The following is a 23,652-nucleotide window of genomic DNA, read 5'->3' as shown; positions in this document are numbered from 1 at the left end:
AATTCCAAGCAGCTACAAGTTCGCACCTGGCCCACAACGCGAGCTCTGAGCGGCGGGCTGAGCAAAGGCAGGCCCCAGAAGGAAACAATGGGGCGGGCAGCACAGAGAGCGGCCCCGCGCGGTTCCTGGCCCCACATCCTGTTCCCGGCACGCTCCTGGAGCAGGGCTCCTGCGGCAGGCTCTCTGGTGGCCATCAACGGCACGAGCCGTTGGGCTCGAAGGGCCACGTGGCTATTTTCCCAAGACCCGTGCCCTAGCAACCTGCGGAACGGATAACAGAGTAGCCAGACAGCGAGCGCCTGCTTTATAAAAAACGATCAGTGTCCTAATGAAGTCCTACTCCCTCCCCACTCAGGAACTTCTACTAGATGGCCAGTAAGGACTTTTGTTTTCTGGTGACAGGCCCACGTGGCAAGTCCTCAGAAAGGCACCAGGTGGAGCTGAGACACTTCTAAAGCCGCACGTGTTTCACTAACTCGGGCAGAAAAACACCTCCACAAATTTGTAGCTCCACGGGACCATCACGGAGAATACCACCAGTTCTTCCTAAGAGTAAAGTATCGGCCAAAAGACAAACTCTGAAAATAATTTAAAACCAGCCCCAACTTCCAATGTTCAGATAAAGTCAAGACCTCTTTCTTCCTCCTCCAAAACCAGCCCAAATCAACAAGAACAAACCCCACTTGGAATGTTTAAAAATAAAACCACCTGTAATAACGCACGCCTAATTCTGATCACTTCTCACATAATCAGACACCCTAAAACTCTCACAGCTGACATAGAATTACCCAGGCTTCTGTCTGGGGCCCTTGGCCGTCAGGCCTCCATCCACGGGTCTCTTGGCCACTGCGTGGTCCTGGCTGGGGTCCACAAACTTGAACACGTGTGACGCCCCCAAACTGCACTTTCATCCCACTCTGCAGCATGGTTGTCTCGGAGATGCGCTGTCCTTCCACGTACGTCTCGGCGTCCATGCTTCTCGGAGTCACGGTGACAACTCCATCCATGTTTGTGAGGTCACAGTGATGGGGCTGAATTCCTGATCCAAACAGCTAAGATAAAATCAAAGAAACTTCCGTCACAAAGGACACAGTACTTAAAAACAGAACTTTTGGTACTTTTCGGTGGATTTCCTCCCAACAGTACAAAAGTAAACACTGTCAAAATAGTGTCAAACTGAACACATTAATTTTAGCATCCAGTAACCTGACTGAAGACATACGGAGTTGAAAAGACACGGCCACCTGAAACATTTATCAGATAATAATCTGTACAGATCATTAGGATCACACAACTCTTTACCTGTCTTACCGCTATGCTGAAGGAGGGATGTTAGAACAGGAAAGGACACTAATGACCTGACCCATCATTTGCAGTCGGCAAAGGGCAGCACAGGAGAAAGGGCGGTCTGCCAGAGTTCAGCTGAGTTCTATCAGGTAATGAACCCGAACTTCCTCTTTAAAGAACACTTCATGCTGTTTTCATTAAGTACCTGAGAACCACATCCTGCTAACATTTTAACTACCGTTCAGGAAGCCCCCACTGCTACGGGCATCAGTCCCAGCAACAGGACTCTCACACAGGCCACCTCCTCTAATCCTGACAAAGACCCATGAAGTCATCACCACCTTCTGGAGAAAAGCAGTCTCAGAGGAACACGATGACCACATCAAGTGTCTAGAGGTGGAGAGGGGACCTAATTTCACAGCCTGCTCTGTTCACACTGGAGCATTTCTTTATGTTAAAAGATAAAGTCTTTCCTTTCTGTCCACTCCTTCATCCGCTGCCGTGCGGCAGGCCCTGCGCTACGTGCCCTTGCCCACCCAAGTGTGAGCTACGGAGGGAGCTGGACCTGGGGCCACCCGCGCACCTGGATGGAGTTCTCCTCGAACTTCTCTGTCCCGACCTCAGTAACGCTCAACTGAAGGCGGTAAAGCTTGGGCTTGTCCCTGGAGTCAGAACCATCTGCAAAAGGAAAAAGTACAGAACTTCATTTGTAAAGTGTAATGTGCTTGTCATGTCATTTGAAACAGGCCAACAAAGCAAACAAAAGCTTGTCTTAGAATGAACGACAGCTCTCAATTCTCAGGATTTCTTATCAAAAAACTCCCCAAATTTATGCCATGCAATTTAAGTGGATATACAGAAACTTCCCATTAAGACACAAACACATCGGCTGTTTCATGTGACTTAAGGTGCCAACATCCTCATCTATAACCATCACCTTCTTGCCACATGAAAAGAAATCTCTCCGCCACACGGCCCTGGATTTTTGTTAACGATTCTGAGAGCAACTCTACTAGGTAAAGATGACCGACACATACGGACTTCCCTTCAGACCAGATCCTCCTCCCAGCAAACCTGCCATGCAGACCACACACGGCAGGCGCCAGGTGCGCGGACGGGGTATAGCAGGGTCACTGGAGGTTTTAAACACACCACCTCATGGCTCATCCAGACCTTTTGGACCAAGGTCTCGGGAGGAGGCCCACGCACACGTCTTCCGAAGAATCTCCCTAGGTGATTCCAATGCCCATTTCTGACGTTAAGTTCCAGTGAGAACTACCATCAAATGTGCTTAGCTCCACGGGAACTTGGGGATGGGGGTGGGTGGCTAATCATTTTATACCTCGGTGAACTGTAGATCTTTTAATTTCCCTGTGCAGGAATCTCTGTGGTGGGCAGGGGACGGGGATGACGTGGGGGAGGAGAAGGGAGAAGAGCAAGACAGCTCTTCACTTGTACCCAGATGTTTACTCACTTCTCACTACTGTACTCAACGCAGGATATGGATCAAAGGTTTTCTTCAGATTTCAGAGTTGTGAACGTACAAGGAAACAGGCCTCACAGGATCAGTGAGTCCTGACCCGCTCCAGGCCGTGGCCATCAACCTACACAGGTCCTTAAAAGGCCGAGTGGAGCCTCCCTGACCTACTTCACTGACATGCTACTACCCTGCAGCCTCACTTATGGGGCCACGGGTCGCAATCTCTAGTCGCTGGGATCAGGAGGTTAATCGCTTCCGAGATTAACACTGGGAGCGCACGCGGGGTGTAGACTGCTCAAGTCTCTTAGCTGTGGTGCGGCCTGAGCTCCCGCAGGACAAAAGACCCTGCGAGCAACACAAGTCCTACGAGCACTGTTGTCAATTTCACAGTACACACAGAGTAGCAATTCCAGTCACAGTTCCCCCTTCTGGCGTATTTCAGAACACTGTCAAATCTGGATGAAAATAACCTGTATTTGGGAGACACAACCATCTCATGTGAATGAGAATTCATCGTCTACCACCCTTCACGGCTGGGATATGCTCATCACGTGCGGTGCCACCCGGAGCATTTTTTTTTTTCCTTAAACAGTTATTTCAACTCCAAGTCCGGACCCGAAACGAGGCACTGGAACCATCCAGGGCTTCCCCTGGACGCGGGCAGTTCCCTTCCATTACCCGCGGAGTCCGAGCCCCCTAGGAATGGTGGGATTTTGCCGGCTTTAAACAGCACGGGCGGTCCAGGTACACAGTCCGGTCAGGAAGTGGCGTGCGTCGTCCTCCTCAGCACCACGGATCACTTCATCTCCTGCCGCTCTCCCTGGTGCACGAGTGTTTTATTTACTTGCCGCCCCATCTCCGAGCTCCTTGGCGGCTCTTTCTTAAATCTCTGTATCTTGGCATTTGGTACAGTGTCTGCTTCCACGGTATACATTCAACAAAGACTTGGTTTATTAACAGGAAACAATCAGTGACAGGAAAATGAAGAAAATATGCAATATGGTCACACAGAAATTACACCAATGCATTACAAAGTAAGCAAAAAGCAGCAAATAAATGATGAAGAACAATGGTTTCCACACAAAGTAAAAATACCAAGAACATGAAAAATACCAGTTTAGGGGGGTGAAAGAAAAACTTGACATGAACATTCTTCTGCATTCTGAGTGCTTCTGAGGGGTTACCTTGTGAGCTAAGACGTGGACAGGTTGTGCTTTGCTACATCAGCAGAGTTGCAAGTACAAAGCAATGGGGAAGTACGGACCTCTTGCCCCTCCCCCGCATCTCACTGTGCTGGAGACCTCCCGACTGATGGATCAGAGGGAAGCTTCTTCCCCGGTTCCTCAGTTCTTACGACTTCACAGTAACGGAAAACACAGATACGGCCTCCAGGGGTGGATTCTGAGTGAGCCAAATGGCAGCGACCAAACTCACTGGATACAGTGGGGTTTGGCCGGAGCTGGGGAGTACGGGCAGGGGAGGCAGGTCATCTTCAAATGATGGACATCTTTCTTTTTGGAACATTTCACTCCTCTGTCCTTAGTAAAAGGACAGGGACCATCTCATGGGTGTTAACGAACATGGAAACGTGGTACCTGAAACAAACCCTTGTATTTCCCCCCCTGCTCGCTCAACAGTGCTCCACAGACCGTTCACTCCCGCCTGAGCACCTCTCTTCCGCACACAGGACAGACCTGCAGCGCCTTTAAAAGCACAGATGAGTCTAAGTAACTCTCCCTCCAACAGCAGTGCTTCTAGCAGGTTGTTCTTTTACTGTCCTGACAGAAAGTCAAAAGTATATAAAATATTCATGTAGTTTGAAATTCAAAAGGCACAGAAAGTACACAATGGAAAGCAGCCTTCTTTTCCTGGCCTAATTGTCCACCCAGAAGCAAATCTTGAAAATCTGTTTTATGCACATACAATTGAGCTACTCAACACACATTGTTTTCTTTTTTCTGGACAAACATTAGAACACTCTTTAGGGTTGACAAATGAAATACATGTCATCTAGTCAAATGGGCAATCGCTGGGCCCCATTCACACAAACACTGGGGTTTTATCTAAAATTCAAGTCTCTGGATGTCCTGAATTCTATTTGTCAACTCTGCTACCCCTAAATTACCATTCGCACTGTTCTGCATCTTGTTTCTCTGCTTTTGCCTTTTTTAATTTGAGATATCACCCAAAGTTTTCCTAGTACCCTAAACATTAAGAGAAAACAAGCCCTTATACACAGAAGACCATGTTTTAAAGAGCACTTTTGTTCTTACCCTATGACAGTTCTACCCTTCCAGCTCTGCTTTTGCCTTTGCTCGTTTCCCAGGGTGAACTTCTGGAAGTTGGTTTCTGGTACGAAATATGGTCTGCCATACCACTTACAAAAGGGGGAGGGATGCGTTCATTTAAAGAAGGCCGAGCCACAGAGCGTTTCTTGTGTCCCAGGGGTGGTGGGAAACTGAACGTACGTTCACATCCCCACAACTTACACTTTGGTGAATCAATGCGATGGTTAAGAAACTATCAAATTTTTGAAGCTTACTGAAACAGAGCTTAGAGCGTATTTTCACTAACTATTTAGAAAAGCAAACAAACTAGCTCCTCTTAAATAAAAATGGAAAACTAGAAACACTCTGGTCAAACTTGAGGAGTATATACTTTTTTTTTTTTTTTTTTAATACACAGCAGGTTAGAAAAAAAAAAAAGGAAATGTTTTCCCTTCCTAGTGCTCCATAACTTTACAGTATGAAATTAACAAACACATGAAAACATTAAAGAATCCTTTTCAGGAATAAAAAAATACAAAACACACAGTAAAAACAGGTCTTAGACTCTATGCATGTAGAAGTATCAAAACAGGTGATAAACATCACTTGCTTAAATGTTCTTTAAAAAGAACAAATGCAGAAGTTCCCAGTTCGGTTAATAACCAATGAAAATCTGTACAATCAGTTTGGAGGAAATGCAACAAACAGAAGATGCTAAAAGGTGGTAAACTCTATACAGCATGGGAGAGCATTAGAATGTTACATTAACATGTAAAAAAAACATTCAAAATATAAAAACAAAAAAGAAATATTTCCATAAAACCAAAAACTACCTGTACTATGGAACGTCACGAAGACACACAAATTTGAGAAATTCTAAGTAAGAAAGTACATCTTCGCTAACAAGAAACGGATTTCAACCAGGAGAACAGAGCCAATCCTGGAAACGTCCTACAACGTGGTCGGAACATAAGCTGAGGGTGGATTCTCTTCCCCTTCAGCCTCCCAAATGTTGTCAGACACACACCACTGACTGGGACAGCCCTCCCCGCCGGCATCACAGCCAGGGAGCGTGACGGCAGGGCACCCGCCGCTCCTCTGGGCCTCATTCTTACCCACCACCCTCGCTCTCTTCCCGCCCCTGTCCCCTCCCCCCCCAGCTTCTCCCGGCTTCCTAACCTGCCTGGGCAGAGGAGGGGAAGGACAGGAATACCATTCCCGCCCTTCTTCGGCCGCAATCTCTTAAGACTTAACCCGAATAAGGGAACCAGACGTTCCTATAAAAAACGCCTGTACTAAATGAAGCAAATGCTGCATACGGAGCACTTACTGATCCGGATAAGGTGACAGTACAGTCCATTTCTCAGCATCAAGTTATTCGTATCAATTCAAAAACTCATGCAGAAAACGTCTGGTCAGGTAACACTGCTCTGCCCAAGACGTCCACTAGTGCTCTAGTCCCAGCAGTAGTAGGAAGCATAGCATTACCTTCGTAAGTGTGATAGCTGTAGTAGGCAAAGTGACTCCTTCTCCCTGGGACTAGGCGCACATGCACGGGGCCCAGGTGAAGGCAGCACCGGCAGGACAGAGGCCACGCGGAGCACGTGAAGAGGGAAGGAGGAGAGAGACAGGAGAGGGTGAGCTGTAGGAGGACACCTTTCAAAGGGTGAAAAGCACATTTCTCCCGCAGTTTTCGGGGCTGTGAGGACAAGACAACAGCGCTCCAGGCAGCGTGTGTGTTAGAAACCAATGCACACTGTTAAGGAAACACCAAGACATCAGGTCACTGAGCAGAAGAGCAAGGGTTAGTTCATCACATAGAAGACGACCACCCAATGTGGCGGATTCCTTCTGTTAAAAGAACACATTTAAATCCAAATCAAAGAATAAAAGGGCTTTTTACCACCCCTCCATCTCTGCAAAAGCCAGTGAGGACAGTATGAGCACACACCCACACCTCGGAAACACCGAGCCCGGGCCCCGCCTTGTGGATAGGTGCTTGGTGGGTAACGCGTCCGGTGGAAATACAACACTGATCTGTTCAGGACAAACCCACATTTACCAGCATTATTTCCTCGTAAATGGAAACGAAATCCACCTCAGTCAGCATGCTGACTGCTCAACTAGTAATAACGTGAACTTGCAGGGCCCCCGGGGGCTCAGCAGGTTGAGTGTCCGACTTCAGCTCAGGTCGTGGATCTCACAGCTCATGAGTTCGAGCCCCGCGTCGGGCTCTGGGCTGGCAGCTCGGAGCCTGGAGCCTGCTTCGGATTCTGTGTCTCCCTCTATCTCTCTGTGCCCCTACCCACTCGCATTCTGTCTCTCTCTCAAAAATAAATGAACATTAAAAAAAAAATTAAAAAAAAAACAAAAACACGAACTTGCAAAATCAGCATGGCCCAGAAAACACAGCATGGCTTCGGCAAGGAAGGCCTCGGCCCGGCTCTCGTCTACCCGGGGGACCGACCGTGTGGCCGATGTGAATCACAGGCTCTTGTGGAACAAGGGCGAGGGAGGCGACCTGGCGGGCAGCCCGAGGCACTGGGGAAGGAGGTCGGACCACAGGGAGGCACCTGAGGGCGGGGACGGCTCTGGCACCTCGCCCTCCCTGGACCAGAAGCTCCGTCAAGGTGGTAAAGGCAGCAGGGCGCCAGCAAGGAGGGACACACGCGGCCGAGAACCCCACGCACGCTGCGCCAACATCTAGAGAAAGGTTTCTCTGCAGGGTCTATTCTCGTCCCACACACATGCCTACAAAACTCCTTTGTGTTTAACAGGGTGACTACAAACATGAAATGAGCAGGGAAAACAGCAGTTCTCACTAGAATGTCAGTGGTCCAGGTCTCAGCAGGTCTCATCTGTCTTGCTGTGGCTCTACCTCGGAGGCCCTGACCAGGGAGGGCCTGACACGTGGTAAGTATCAATAAATACTTGTGAGACAGATGCACGGATGAACGCTCGCCCCGGCTCTGCTCCCCATGCAAACCGCCTTCCCACTGTCCTCTGAAAATTACCCCATGTCAGCTCTTTATCAGGTCCCTCCAGACACACACTCCTGAATCCTCAAAAATTTAGGTTTGGAGAAAACCATCAGCTTCCAGCATGCGATGCAAACTTTCAAAAAGCAGACCCAATGATCCTAGAAACTTCTAAGTTCCAACACGTCGGCTGGCCCTCAGATGCCGTCACTGCCTCAGATGGCCACCGTGTGCACACGCCCTCTGGTTGCACAGCAATACCGGGCCCGGGCTCCCAACCACAGCGACAAGTTTAAATGAACTTTTCGGTCAGAGAACCGAGGGACAAAGCAACACTAACACATTCCTCACAAACAGCTCACCGATTCTGATAACTCCTCAAACATAACAAGTATAAAAACTACCACTTACAGCACACTGCCACCGAGCATAAGTTACAGAGCATCGGCCCAAACCCCACTTTCCCGCGTCCACAGAGCCTGCCTGTGCCTGTGCCACCGGCTGCGGGACCACGTCTCGTAAACACCAACGCTCGAGAAGCCAAGAAGAGAAGGACAGAATTCCTGTCTGAGCAACTCCAGACGACCTACACAGCCACTTGGGTTTGCAGCTTCTTCTGTAATTACTAATTGAGCTTTATCGGAAAGCAGTCCTGGGCACGAGAGCGCAATCTCTGTTCTTCAAAGCATTTCAGAATACGGGGGACCCTCCACCATTTAAGCCGATGAATAAAAAAGGATATAGTTTGGCAGAACGATCAAGAGGTCATGTGTGTATTTATATACATCACATACACGCACATTTACTCTACATCCAGATGTGTGTATAAAATACCTCTGTAAGGACGTTCATATATTTCTTTGCCTCTAAGGCTAATTTAGAACAGCTTTAGAGAAGAGCTCTAAAAAGAAACCGAGCACTAACATGAAAAGAAACCCAGTCTGTTAGCATTCTAAAACCAAATATCCTTCCTCTTCTAGATGGATTACTGTTCTGTTCAACTTAAAGGTACTCTTTCTCACACTGTTCACATTCAACAGGACACGTATCCCACGTGTACCTGCTTGTATTAAATTTGCCCAAAGAGTACATTCCAGTTGTCATTTTTAGGAGACTAAGTATTTTATAAGGTTATTTTGGGAAAAACATTTTCTAAAGAAGTGTATCATTTATCCTTAAACACCTCATACTCACGGTTTTAAATTTTGTTAATTTTATCCACGTGAACTTTATTTTTATGCGTAAACATACATGTCCTATATAACCTCAAGGTTCTGGGTTGTTTTGTTATTTTTTTAAAAAATGTCATCTTATGAGAGTAACTTTTAAAAAATAAACGGTCTAAAAAAGGTTTCAGCCAACTGAAAGAGTACTTAAATACAATTCCTTACAAGTAAAACATTTAAAGCTGAAACAACATGCACCGATCATCCTTCTCACCTGGGCTGAGCTCCACCAAGTAGGGCAATTTCTCAGGCGGAAGTGCTGAGCGTAGCCGGAACCCTCGGCTCTCTCTTTCCCTTTCACCAACTTCCGTCGACATGTTTCTTCGTTTTCTTCGGGACGTAGTCTGGCGGCCATCCTCTTCAACTGAAAGACTAAAACCCCTAGAACAGAATGTTGTAAATCATCAACCAGACTCAAACAGGTGAGGATGGCTGAGTGACTGATGGCCAACTCCCCTAAGATTTATCAGGAAATATAACTTAATAACATCTTTCAAGGAATGATCGAGTGAAGGTTTACTCAATTTATACTTTTACTCAGTGGAGGAACTATTAGTCACTCGTATTCTGAAAAACTCTGGTAGCCATGTGCAAAGATTATTTTTTTAATTTTCAATGTTATTTTTGAGAGAGCGTGCAAGCAAGCGAGCACGATGAGCAGGGGAGGGGCAGAGAGAGAGGGAGACACAGAGTCCGAAGCAGGCTTCAGGCTCCGAGCTGTCAGCACAGAGCCCGACGTGGGGCTCGAACCCACAAACCAGGAGGTCATGACCTGAGTTGCAGTCAACACTTAACCAACTGAGCCACCCAGGCGCCCTACAAAGATTATTTAAATCAATGACTACCCAAGCATATTACATGCTTGAAAAATACCAGAGCATCAGTTTAAGAATAAATGAATGCTTATATTGGTAACTAACCCTATGATCAGTTTACACACACACCACCACACATACACAAATACATACACACAAAAATGTTTTTAGTTGATCTGATTTTTATTTAATTCAACTGAATTAACTCAGAATTCAAAGCAATCTGACTTTATAATACAGTTCAATTTTAAACAGTCTAGAGAAAGCACTAAGCACAAGTGTACTTTTTAAACTACCAACATACATTCAAGCACTGATAGGATGAATTGGCAATAAATCTTTATGTCTTTACTACACAAAGGTCCTCCACTGAACGACAGTTAGCTTATCACGTGAAACTGAGAGCAAAATGAGACTTTATCAAAACATAGCTTTTCAACCTTCCGCTCTGAAAACATCAGCAGAAACTGAACAGTGAAAAGTCTGGTTTATTGTCTGAAATGATCCGAATTACTGACAATCTTTGGGGCTGCAGGTTACAGTCCCCCCTGTAATCAATCCGCCCACCTGGTCAGCACAGACAGGACTCCGGCTCCTCCTACCACAGCGTGACAGCCCGCTCCGGGCCCACACCCCTGCTGCACGTGGGCTGAGTGTGGCCCTCAGGACAAGGGACCAGAGGAGCCATTCAGCAGGTCTAGGGAGGAGGGCATAGACAGCCACGCCCGCTCTCCTGCAGCCCTGACAGTGTCACACAGCTGACACCTCAGGCAGAGGTTTAATGTAGCATATGAATGATTCCTGTAACAAATAAAATTACCCCTTTACCTCGGTCAGTTGGCCACTCCCTGAAGATCTGTAAAGGACACTCGTCATCATCGAGGATCGTTTCTTTAGCACCGTTTTCATCCGAATGCTGGGCTCCAGGAGGCAGCATAACCTGAAAGGAACAAATAATTAACTGTGACGACACCAGGATTCAGAGAAAAGAACTTCCTGTAAATAAAAGTCACGATAGAATTAAACGGACCAAACCCTACCACCAATCCTCAAACCACCAACAAAGGTGGAGGAGCACTGCGGGGAAGCGGCTTCCAACACGGCTCAGCCTGCTGGCTGTGCCGCGTCTACTCACTTGCCTCTCTGGCCCCCCAAAAAACTAGTTGAGTAATTGTTTTGTTTTGTTTTTAAAACAAACTCTTATGGAAGGACTGTACGTACTGGTCAAATTGTGAGCAATTTCCTCAGGAAAGATCACTCTACTGTAGCTCAATCTCCCTGGTCCCTAACCCACTTGCACACTATCCGGTCATCATTTTTACAAAATAGTTTCATCTAAGGTGGGATCTCTCAGGATAGCCGTCACATAACGACAAAACAGAATAGCTCTTTCTTGTAGATAATAGCTTTATGATTAAATTTAATCAGATCATTTAGATATACTACAGGGTTATTCACGCAACAGATGTTTTTAAGTGTCTGGTTTAAAATGCTGCATTCACGACGCTCTTAAAATTCATCATGCCATAATACTTTTTACTTTATGTTTTCATGGTAGTCAAACAGTTCTCTGGATAACTTGGGAAAGCCCCAATAATCCAGAGCAAAAATGAAGGGAACGGAGGCCCAGGGACCTCATGCACCTGCTGGATCGGCCCACCCTTCATTCAGTTTGAAATACTAACACGTCACAACACGACTACAGAAAGTAAAATATGAGAAGCCAAGCCAGTGGCATCGGAACATTATTTTCAACGTCCAGTACTGCAACAGAGTTCTGTTCCCAGGCCCTACCACCTAGATACAGCCTCACACTCACACACCAGATGGATGAGACTCTTGTGCAGAAGCCTACAACATCTCCACACTGCTTCAGATTACCTTAAAAAGACAAATGCATTACAACACACCCTCTTGCTAAAGTAATTAATCTTTCCTCGTACTGCTTTGTACTGAATTTGGTATCTTGGGCTTAGAACACACAGTTCAGGACCTGACCTTCACTCCTCTTTTGCGTCCCGATCTTTGTCACACACCCTGGTAGATCCGGGCACGTAGAACTACTCAGAGCTCTCAGAGTAGGCCATGAATTCCATACTTCCACGATTTCTTGGGCCTGAAGGCCGGTGACCCACTGGCCATGTCTAGCTCAACTACAGCTCCTCCAGGAGGCCTTCCCTGATTGCTCTCATTTCAACACTCCATGTTTCTTTCTCATTCTTGGCTTCTCTGTAAGTTCCTTTAAAGACAGCTGTGTTTTGTAACCTGGCAGAGGTATCCAACAAGAGGGACTTAAATATTTGTTGAATAATTAAACAGCTAGAACAACGATGAGTATGGAAGAGCTACATATCACGAAGCTAGCAAGATAGCAAGCCAAGAAAGAAACAGGATTAAAACGATAATCACCTCCGTACTGCCTACAAGCAGAATTTGTAAGGATGTGATAGAACAGAAAAACCCAAAGCAGGAGACCCTCAAAAGAGATTCAAGTGACCTCAAAGAGGCCCGTCACTACAAGCCCAAAGCAGGCTTTTACAACCTCATGACCCTGATTAAGGTGCCCTTACACTTCTGAAGTTCATCCGTGAAAGTACAGCAGAAATGAAGGAAAGGGAAAAGATGATAAAGTTCATTACCATGTATTATATCGAATGCACCTTTACGCGGAACTGAATATATGTAATGGTCCACGGTCCCCTGGCAGACACTTAAACAATCCCAAGTACGGAGCACAAGGTCAGGCCCCGGTAACCGAGCTCCTGCCCCGGGGTGACCACAGAGTAGCATAGCAGGGGCAGGACTCTTACACTACCGATTTACTGACTTTATTCTGACCAGGAACACCGTTTATAGCCGCTGCTGACCCCAAGTATAAGGAGCGCGTATCCAAATCCATCCTTATCCGTGGGCCCAATCAGGTGCTTCCCGTGGGTACAGCAGTTCTCACCACGCGCTCCTCAACGGAAGGCAAGGGTCTCCAGGGCCCAGCACTACCGCAGGGTCTCCTCTACTTCAGACTTCACTGCCACAAGAAAATGCACCAGAATGTCCTGGATCTTCAGGATTTTCCCTCCAGAGGGAATACACGATTACCTTGGCTACCTGCTCTCCCGACCTGACCCGAGGCACCCCCCCCCCCTCCTCAAAGTATGGTGGAATTTCAGGTCATGATACAGTTTCTCTATCTACGAACGCTAATAGCCAGAAATCCAGTATAAAATATACTTTTGCACGTCTGGAAGCATGGTTTCTCCTTCGAATTCACCAATCCTAGTTCTTACTCTTCCTAGTAAGACCAACGAAAGAGCCATCAACACCAACGCTCGTGGTCACCTATCTTCGCCACCCCACGGAGACACGAGCTTTGAGGTGTTTCGTCCCCATTCCCAATCATGCAGGATCACTGTGAAAAAGTGAAATACAGAAAAGCCCAAGGAAGAAACGAACCCCACTGTGAGAGAACTATTTTTACGACCACACTTTTGGCAATGACCTTCACCCATCTACCTCACGTAAGAGGCTCCCATCGGCATCACACGTGGTATTTCAAAGTCTTCCCTCCCCTGCCCTTCCGCTCACGTCGGCGGGTAGTGACCTGGAGTGTACCCTTCCCACGCATCCACCTTGCTGTATGGTCATGGACGCACACACAGGGGCTCACGTTGCTTCATTTTATTTTGTGGTAATTGTTTTTCCAAATAAAGGGTGTTTTATAAGACGGGTTTAATCCATCATGTTTCACAGCCACAGGTATTCAACGGTATGGATGGGCATCCCTTTAGTGATGGGTGCGGAGTTTGCTTCTTACTACCTGCTGTAACACACGGGAATGAGAACAAGTCCTCACAGAAACACACTCGGGAATTCACTAGCCCCTTGTTTTAGATAGACCGTAACACTTACCACCTTATTTATAAACACCATTCTCAATCTCGAATGCTACGTCCACTCTGAAGTGGGTGCTCCGTAGGATGACTGCACAGAAGCCCTCCAGACCCTCCTTCGCCACCACTGCTGGGATGACCTCCTGTGCTGGACTCTATTCTGGGAGCCTGGCTGGATCCTTCCCTTTCTTGGCCCACTCCGCCCATCTTGCTGGAGAATACCCTGCGGTACCTTTTTGAGAAAGGCTGAATGGGTGGTAAATTTGGCCTTACGGGTTTTGAAAGGTCTTCGTTCCATGTACCTACCATTTGACAATCTGGACCGGAAACCATTTCACTCTGAATTAGAAAGCTACGTGTATTCCAGACTCCGTGACCACTACTGAAATGACTGGCAGCAATCTTGCCCCCAATTCCTTTATATGCGACTTGAATCTTTCTCCTCGGAATCCTTGTTTTCTTTTCTCTAGTTTTCTACAATTTCAAAATAATATGCCCTGGTTTGGATCTTTTTCAGTAACTGTACCATCATTCAGTGGGCCTTTTCAAACCAGCGACTCAAACCCTCCTGTTCTGGGAGATATTCTAGTACATTCCTTTGGTAACTTCTCTCTCTCCCCACGTCCTCTTGCTTTCTCTATCTGACCCTCCTTTAGGTAAGTGTTAGGTATTCTACTGCAGATCTAACTTTCTGATCTTTTCGTTTTGTTCTATACTTGGCATGTTTCCTTACCTTTATCTTTCACCCCTTTCACTGATACTTTTCTCCTATCCCTTATTTGCTTACATTTATAAATTTCTAAGGTCTGAGTGTCCCTTCTTACAGGACTTATTTGGTCTTATTCCACAGATACACGGTCTTCCTTGTTGTCCGAGTCTCTCGGTTTTTGAACACTTCCGTCTGCTTTCTGTCTTATCTCATCTGTGTTCTTTTGCCTGTTTGGGTTGGTCTTTCGTCTCAAAGGTGTTTCAGTGTCTGTTGAACCTTGGCCATCCGTTCACGTTCAACAGTGAGTCACGAGAGAGCTCAAGGTGAGGGCCGTACGTACGTATGTATGCACGAGGATTCCTGCCAGGAGGCCTGAGTGAGGTTACTGGACCAGCGCTTCCACAGGTCCGTTTGCATACACATCCTTCCCACGTGGCCAGAGAGTGCCTTCTGGGAGAAGTCCTTAAATCTTCTGGCCGTCAGCATCCCGGGCAGAGCCTTCCGCTCCACCCTCCCACTTTCAGTCAAGACCCTTGCTGTGCCCTGTGTGCCCGTTACCCCCAAACACAAGGCCTCCTCCCCATCAGGTCGACCACAGCCTTCACACGGAGACAAGAGACAGCAGTTGGAATGGGAAGGAAATCTGGTGGAGTCCACTGCTTTTGGAAACTTTCAACCCAATATGATTTAGCTCCGCTTTCAATGTGGACTCGGGAAGTGCTAAAGCAACTCATTCCTGGGTCCGCGTGGGCTCGTGACATGGGCACTAGCAAGCTCCTCCCTGGCGGGTTCTCTCCGTAGGCTTTCTGCGGCCCAATGAGCAGGACACCTGTCACCTGCTTCTTCAGAAATTCACTCACAACCCTATCTTCCGCCATCTCTCCTCTCATTCTCTTCGTTCTTGAGCACTTACACAGGTTTTTATTTCTTTGTTGCCATTTTAATGGGAAAAAAAACCTGTTCTCGCATCTATTTTCAGCTGACAATTCAACTATATTTATCAAACTACAAATCTACCAAACAGTGTTTCCAACTGAATATAACTTCTTAGCTTTTCAACAAAATTAAAAGGCATAAAACTCAACAAACTCTTTTACTTAATTCAATCTAGCTAATAAAAGAGGTCTTAGACCTCTACTCTGAGCACTACAAAATACTACTGGGAGCACAGAGATCACACACACAGAGGTGCACTCTGTCCACAGCCTAGAAGACTGGAGACTGAGGACAGGGTGTCCCCTGACTTATCCAGAGTCCATGCAAATCCAGTCACAACTCCAGCGGGTTCTGTGCAGAAATGGACAAGCTGATTCTGAAATTATTCAGAAACATAAATAATACAGAATAACTGAAGCAATTTTAAAAGCAAAAACAGGGGCCCCTGGGTGGCTCGGTCTGTTAAATATCCAGCTTTGGCTCAGGTCATGATCTGACAGCTCATGGGTTCAAGCCCTGCGTCGGGCTCCGTGCTGACAGCCGGGAGCCTGGAGCTTGCTTCAGATTCTGTGTCTCCCTCTCTCTCTCTGCCCCTCCCCACTCACGCACATGGGCGCTGTCTCTCAAAAATAAATATCAGAAAAAATAAATAAAAGCAAAAACAAAATTGGGACTTATTTACCTGATTTTAAGACTTATTATCAATCTAGTTATCGATACAGTGTGGTGTTCACAAAAAGATAAAATACAGATTAACAGACTCCAGAAACAGAACCACACACACATATGGCCAATTGATTTTCAGCAAAGACGTTAAAGCACTCAACGGGGAAAAAAAGAAAGTCCTTTTAACAAATGGTGCTGGGTCAACCAATTATCTGCACCGGAAAAAAATGAACACCTGCCCTGATCTCACACCAACATATAGACGCTAACTTGAAATGGAACAGAGACCAAAACGTAAAAACTAAAGTACAAAACTTCAGGAGGAAACTATTTGCAACCTCAAAAGAGGTAAATTCTTACAGAGAACACAAAAATAATAGAAGGCTTAAAAAAAAAATGTATTCTCTAAAGGGCATCATTAAAAAAATGAAAAGGCAAACCAAGCCACAGACTGGGGAAAAAATATTCACAACACATGTATCCTACAAAGGACTTAACACAGAACTATCAAGAGGGAAATTAAAACCGTTTGCCACACGGACATCCCATTATTCGCTATCAGAAAGGCTGATTCTTTTTTTGTTTCTCAAAGTATTACTTTCGAGAGACAGAGCGTGAGCGGGGCAGGGGCAGAGAGAGAGGGAGACACAGAACCTGAAGCAGGCTCCAGGCTTCAGCCTCCGAGCCATCAGCACAGAGCCCGACGCGGGGCTCGAACCCACGAACCGCGAGATCATGGCCCGAGCCGAAGTCGGACGCCCGGCCGACAGAGCCCCCCGGGCGCCCCAGAGTGGCCGATTCTTAAAATAATTGACAGTATCAAACACAAATGAGGAAGTGAAGCAACCACAACGTGACTTAATTGCTTTCAAAGTTTCCTAAAAAGTTACACATACACCTGCCACCCAGCATTTACTTAAGAAAACAGGTCTGTGAGGACACCTGCACACACACGCTCAGAGCAGCCTGACCGTAGCCGCCCAAAACCCAACACCGGGAACAACCCAAATGTCCGTCAGCAGGTAAGCAGGCGAAAGCACCGCAAACCATCCATATAACGAAATACTACTCAGCAACCGGAAGGAAGCCAGTGTAGACACGCCCAAGCACGCGGCCGACCCCGAGCTCCCGGTGCCCAGTGGAGGAGAGCAGGCAGGAAGACCGCTTGCTACACGACACCGTTTGTGTGCAGTTCTAGCACACGAAACTAAGCGACAGAGAGCACTATCTGGGCTGGAGACGGGGGAAGGGACTTTCGAAGGTGAAGGGGTGTTCCTGGGGTGGGGGGTCGGTACTGGGGACACCGCAGACTTTAAATGCGCACGGTTACTGCCTCTACTTACTCCCCAGTCATCTTGTGCGGCGGGGGCACCATGGCAAGTAATACGTCACGGTTTCGTAATCAACTGCTAAGATGGGGAAAGGAAGGGATTTATTTCTTCTAAAAATCCACTGCCAGGAGGAGATTTTGCCAGAGAAATCCCGGTAATGAAGAAGTCAGCATTTCCTCGTGACTGACTTAAGGGTTAAGAACTTTCCAAGTAGTCTGCCTCAGGAGAGAAAACCTGCTTGATCTCACTTAGTGTCAGCCACTCAGCTGTGAGGAAAAGCATCTCATGGTCTCTGAGTACCAGGGTGAGAGATGCAGGCTTTATCTCCAAGACAGTCCGGCTACTAAACACACCGACCAAACGCTCGTTAGAACAGCAAACTGGAGTCCACTTAAGAGTGGGACCGTCACGAGGTATCTCAGTGAAAACCTTAAGACGACATCATGAAAAAACACGAAGTCACCTACGTACACAAAATAAGAACTAAAGATATGTGTATATAAAAGCGTGAACAGTGGTTATCCTTTGGTATTAGAACTATGGGTGATTTTATTGTCTTCACCTTTTTACACTTTTTCTTATAATAAGAACACGTATTACTTCTGTAACAGAAGGGGGATTAACACAGGGTTTCCGCGTATTACATTTTAAATGATACAGTGCGAAGAAAACCAGCCTACACTGAACTTCACTCAAAGGCTATCTTGCCACTTGAACGAGAGGTGCCGGCATGTGTAGCACCGGTAGGTTCTGGCTGGGTAGTCACTCACCCGGGCGATGCAGTAATCTTTAGGGTTCTCCTTCTCCAGACCGTATTTCTCTAGAGCCTCGGCCACAGCAAAGTCAGCAGGATCCGTGGTGGACAGCAGGATTGTCTTGTAGGGAATGTTCGGTTTTAAGCTATCTGCATAAATTCTCAGTGTTCCACCTGAAAAAAAACATTCAGACATCTCTGAGCACTCCTTTATTTTATCCCAGTAACCGAGACAGCTAACGTTTATGATCACTTTAAAAAAGGGCATCTTAAGTTCCGGTTGTAACAAGTGCAACGACGCAATCTGTGTTCCTAATTCCATACTCCTTTCCTGTTGATCCAGTAGCACCGTATGCTGACCAGTCCTGTGCGACAGAACGGATCCTGTTCCCTCTTCAAGCCCGAGTAGTTCTCGTAACGATGAACCCATTTTCACCATGGTTCAAAGATGAGAAAAGGAAGAAACCCCACGGTGTTCCGACAGTGCTGCCTGTCAACGATTTAGCACACGCGAACTCACACAAAGGCCCGTGTTCCGATGCTGAGGACGCAGCCGTGAACAGTCCAGTGTCCTGGCCTTCAAAGAGCTTCTACTCTAGGTGTGGGGTGCAGGGGGTGGGGGGAAAGAGCGACAAGAAGACCTAAGATGGCGGCACGCGTTGTGAAAAACACAAGCACGGTGGTAAGAAAGACCGTAACCAAGAGCTTCCTAAGCTCGTGGGACTGTTAAGCCTTCTCGAAGATGGACACCGGCCATGAGCCCTGGATGGCCAGCAACGGCCACCTGAGGAGCTCTCTGGGCAGGGGGCGAGCAGGTGCTAAGGCCTTCAGCCGGCACAGGTCCGGAAGGCTCACTGGCCAGAGATGCACCCGAGGGAAGGCAGGGAAAATGCAGTCAGGCTGACCGAGGCCAGACCACGTGGGACTTCGCAAACCACGATCGCGAGGACCTGGGTTTTACTCTAGCTGAAGTGGGAGCCACCGGAAGGCCTCAGTTGCACGTGTGCCCGTGCCACATCGGGAGGCGGGCACAATGCCACCGGTGCTCTCCTAAGCGGCCGGGCTTCCGGCTGAAGCAGAGCCGCAGAGGGGGACGCCGTCCCAGCAGGGAGGCCAGCTGTTAAAGCGCGTGCTCCACTAGCCCAAGGTGCTCCCTTCTGACTTCATCGTGCCCTGCTGCCAAAGGCACATTCGGGGTAATTTATAAGGAAAACACGTACAAGAGAACGAGTAAGAACCATTTTGCAGACACAGGCAACCTGTCCGTACTGTGCCCATCAGACAACCAAGGAGCAAACCAGAACGCCTGTTCTGAAAGCTGATGAGGGGGCCTTGTGCCCTCCCTTAGGAGGCTACCAAAACATGCAAGTGGTCAGAAATCTAATTTTTCTGAAAAACGTGGCATCTGCTTGAAGTCTAGACAAGTACTTTGCAACCCCAAGGTACAGACTGCAGAGAATCAAACAATTTTTGTCTGAAAAAACTTAAGGTCGGGGCTTCCCAGAAAACCATTTTCAAGAGTCAGTAGGGCTCCTACAGATACACAATTTCGAGCAGCATTTCTTCTAAGGGACACGCCACGATGAGGCGGCTGGAGAACTCAGGCTCACGTAGCCAAATTTCACTACTGGATGGGTTACTCTTGGCATCCGTTTATCCATCTACATCTAACTTGGTTTCAGTGTACTGAGTGTTGAGAGGGTCTAATTCCAACAGTTTCCGGTTTATAAGCCTAACACCACACCACGGTGTCTTTGTCACAGAGGCAGGCACCACCCTCCGTGCTGAGGAGGAAGAGTGGAGCAGCTCAGTAAAATGGACTAAAACCCATTTGCATCGATGTCCGTTTCGGTCTCTGATGAAGGCAGGACTGGAGACGAGCACACGGAGGCCCGCGCCTCTCCAGGACCCCAAGTGCGGGACCCCGGTCACAGCTGGCACTCTCAACACGGGTCGTGAGGACGCTGAGGCGGGAGAATTCCCACACGGTCGCCGACGGTGTCGCAGTAAGAAATGCGCGGCTGTAACTGGTGCTCGTGCCCTGTGCCACGCATCAGCTACCTGAGACGCACGGGACGCTTCCGGGCCAGCTCCTCGGAGGACACCACAGAGCGCGCCTGAGTGCTTAACCGTGCTTTACAAAGCCCAGGGGGGGAAGCTTCCTACGGGCCGAGTCCGATGGGCCGTGAAGGGAGTTCAGTCATCAGAACCGAGGGGGCAAACTGTCAGGCTGACAAGACAGGTAAGTAAACAGACTGAGCGGTCACTCTCGTTACACTCACCCGCACGTGACCACATCCCACGGCTTCTACCGACAGGACAGGTTACGAGAATACATTTTTGTTTTTTTTAAGTTTATTTTGACAGAGTGTGCGCAAGCAGGGGAGAGGAAGAGAAAGAGAGAGAGAAAATATCCCCAGCAGGTTCCACACTGTCAGCACAGAACCCCAGGTGGGGCTCGACCCCACAAACCATGAGATCATGACCTAAGCTGAAATCAAAACTCAGATGTTTAACCAACTAAGCACCCCCCCCACCGCGACTAGTCACATTATGTAATCACTTTGCAGTGTATAAAAGGGTTGAATCATCACAGTGTATACCTGAAACTAACAATGCTGTTTGTCAATTCTACTTCATTTTATTATGATTTTTTTTTAAGACAGAGTGCAAGCCAGGCAAAGGAGCAGAGGGAGAGAGAATCTCAAGCAGTCTCCATATTCGGCACTGAGCCCAATGTGCGGCTTGATCCCACAAACCTTGAGATCATGACCTAAGCCAGACGCTTAGCCAATAAGCCACCCAGGTGTCCTGAGAACATATTTTTCTAAGTCATTTATTAAAGACAAACAAAATAGCTGAACTTAATATATTTGACTGGTTAATATTAACCACAGCTATTTTGCTAACAATATTTAGGTTTTCTGTGTCTCCTGGAAGTCTGGATAGAAAACTATTCCATCTACCCCCATCCCTCTAAAGCTCTACTTCTTAGATGTTCTGCTAGTTTTCCTAATTCCTTGGAGACTGTTTTGCTTCGTTTTCTCCTTTCACTGCCCAGTCCTCTTAACAGCGGCCTTCTCTTAAGTCTTCCCATTACCTACATACTTTCTACAAAAAGAATCTCACCCACGCCCAGTGACATTACCTGGCAACCATAAATCACTCCCCAACTCTCTCCCTCTATGGGACACTGCTGCCCAGTGCCTGGTCTAGACACACTGCCCTTCCAGCTCAAAACAGCTCCCCAATCACACCGGCACCTCAGCAAAACCTATCTTCCGCTCACAAACGTCCTCTCGTTCCAGGGCAGCAACACCCATCCCAGGAAAACGGGCGTTATCCAGAATGCCTCCCCTCCCAAGTAGAATCCAGTCTGCTCTGGGTCTGATAACTCCGCCTCTTAGGAACCTGGTGCACCCCTTCGCTCTCAGTGGCCGCGCTCAGAGACGGGCCCCCCGCGAACAGCAGGCGCCCACTTCCAACGCGACTCCCTCAGATCCAACTTCTACTCTGCTCCACAGTCACCACTCCAATTTGAAGCCTAGGCGGAGTTAAAAGCTCTCTGAGGGGCGCCTGGCTGGCTCAGTCGGTTGAGCGTCCAACTTCAGCTCAGGTCATGATCTCACGGTTCACGAGTTTGAGCCCCGCGTCAGGCTCTGTGCTGACAGCTCGGAGCCTGGAGCCTGCTTTGGATTCTGTGTCTCCCTCTCTCTCTGCCCCTCCCCTGCTCGTGCTCTGTCTCTCTCAATAATAAATGTTAAGAGAAAAAATTAAAAAATAAAATACACACACACACACACACACACACACACCATGCTGGGTACACCTGCCTTAGGAATTATTAAAGCACATTACATTTTTAAGAAGCAAACCTCTAAAATCAGAAACAAAATAAAATATAAGTCAATATGGAGAGGAATCAAATAGGTAATTTCCAAACACAGTAATTTTTTCTCTTTTCAGATTATTTAAATTCTAGTTAGTTAACACATTTGGTAACACTGGCTTCAGAGGTAGAATTTAGTGCTTCATCACTTACATGCAACACCCGGTGCTCATCCCAACAAGTGCCCTCCTCAGTGCCCATCCCCCACCCACTTGCCTCGGTTTCTCTATCCTTAAGAGTCTCTTAGGGTTTGCCTCCCTCTTTCTCTTCTCCCCTTCCCATACGTTCATCTGTTTTGTTCTTAAATTCCACGAGTGAAATCATATGGTATTGGGCTTTCTCGGACTTATCTCGCTTAGCATAATACCCTCCAGTTCCACCCATGTTGTCGCAAATGGCAAGATTTCATTCTTTCTCATCACCGAATAACGTTCCCCTGTATATATACACACTACATTTTCTTTATCCATTCATCGGTCAGCAGACATGTGGGCTCTTTCCATAGTTTGGCTGTTGTTGACAGTGCTGCTAGAAACACTGGGGGGGATGTGCCCCTTCAAATAGCTGCGTTGTTGTTTTTGTATCTTCCAAAGAAGATATCCAGATGGCTGACACACGAAAAGATGCTCAACATCACTCATCACCAGGGAAACACAGATCAAAACCATGATGAGATACCATCTCACACCTGTCAGGATGACTAAAATTAATAACCCAAGAAACAACAGGTATTGGCGAGGATGGGGAGGAAGAGGGACCCTTATGCACGCACTGTTGGTGGGAACGCAAACTGGTGCAGCCACTCTGGGAAACTATGCGGGTTCCTTAAGAAGTTAAAAGTAGGGGCGCCTGGTTAAGCGTCCGACTTCGGCTCAGGTCACGATCTCGTGGTTCATGAGTTTGAGCCCCACGTCAGACTCTGTGCTGACAGCTCAGAGCCTGGAGCCTGCTTCGGATTCTGTCTCCCTCTCTGCCCTTCCCTGGCTTACACCCTGTGTGTCTCTTGCTCTCAAAAATAAAAAAAAGTTAGGGGCGCCTGGGTGGCGCAGTCGGTTAAGCGTCCGACTTCAGCCAGGTCACCATCTCACGGTCCGGGAGTTCGAGCCCCGCGTCAGGCTCTGGGCTGATGGCTCAGAGCCTGGAGCCTGTTTCCGATTCTGTGTCTCCCTCTCTCTCTGTCCCTCGCCCGTTCATGCTCTGTCTCTCTCTGTCCCAAAAATAAATAAACGTTGAAAAAAAAAATTTTTTAAAAATAATAAATAAATAAATAAAAATAAAAAAAAGTTAAAAACAGAACTTCCCTATGACCTAGCAATCACACACTAGATATTTACCCAAACTAGTTAGTTATTTGACAATATCACCTTACAAGATACACTCACAAGCAAGTTTCCCAAGAAGCTTCAAATTTTTTCACAGTCATACTG

General features: G+C 47.4%; 1 protein-coding gene across 1 annotated transcript in view; it reads right to left on the bottom strand.

Moving 5' to 3' along the window:
* The window catches only part of AFDN (afadin, adherens junction formation factor), a 142,247-nt gene that overhangs the window by 71,660 nt on the left and 46,935 nt on the right, over positions 1 to 23,652 (bottom strand). Inside the window, 9 exon segments of the mRNA XM_030316790.1 lie at positions 789 to 895; positions 897 to 1,052; positions 1,871 to 1,965; positions 9,453 to 9,503; positions 9,506 to 9,541; positions 9,544 to 9,589; positions 9,591 to 9,619; positions 10,882 to 10,993; positions 18,353 to 18,510. Coding sequence (XP_030172650.1) covers positions 789 to 895; positions 897 to 1,052; positions 1,871 to 1,965; positions 9,453 to 9,503; positions 9,506 to 9,541; positions 9,544 to 9,589; positions 9,591 to 9,619; positions 10,882 to 10,993; positions 18,353 to 18,510 — 790 coding nt within the window.

This window comes from Lynx canadensis, chromosome B2, assembly GCF_007474595.2.
Source record: "Lynx canadensis isolate LIC74 chromosome B2, mLynCan4.pri.v2, whole genome shotgun sequence".
NCBI classification, from domain to species: Eukaryota; Metazoa; Chordata; class Mammalia; order Carnivora; family Felidae; genus Lynx; species Lynx canadensis.
This window is presented reverse-complemented; position numbering and strand designations above follow the sequence as displayed.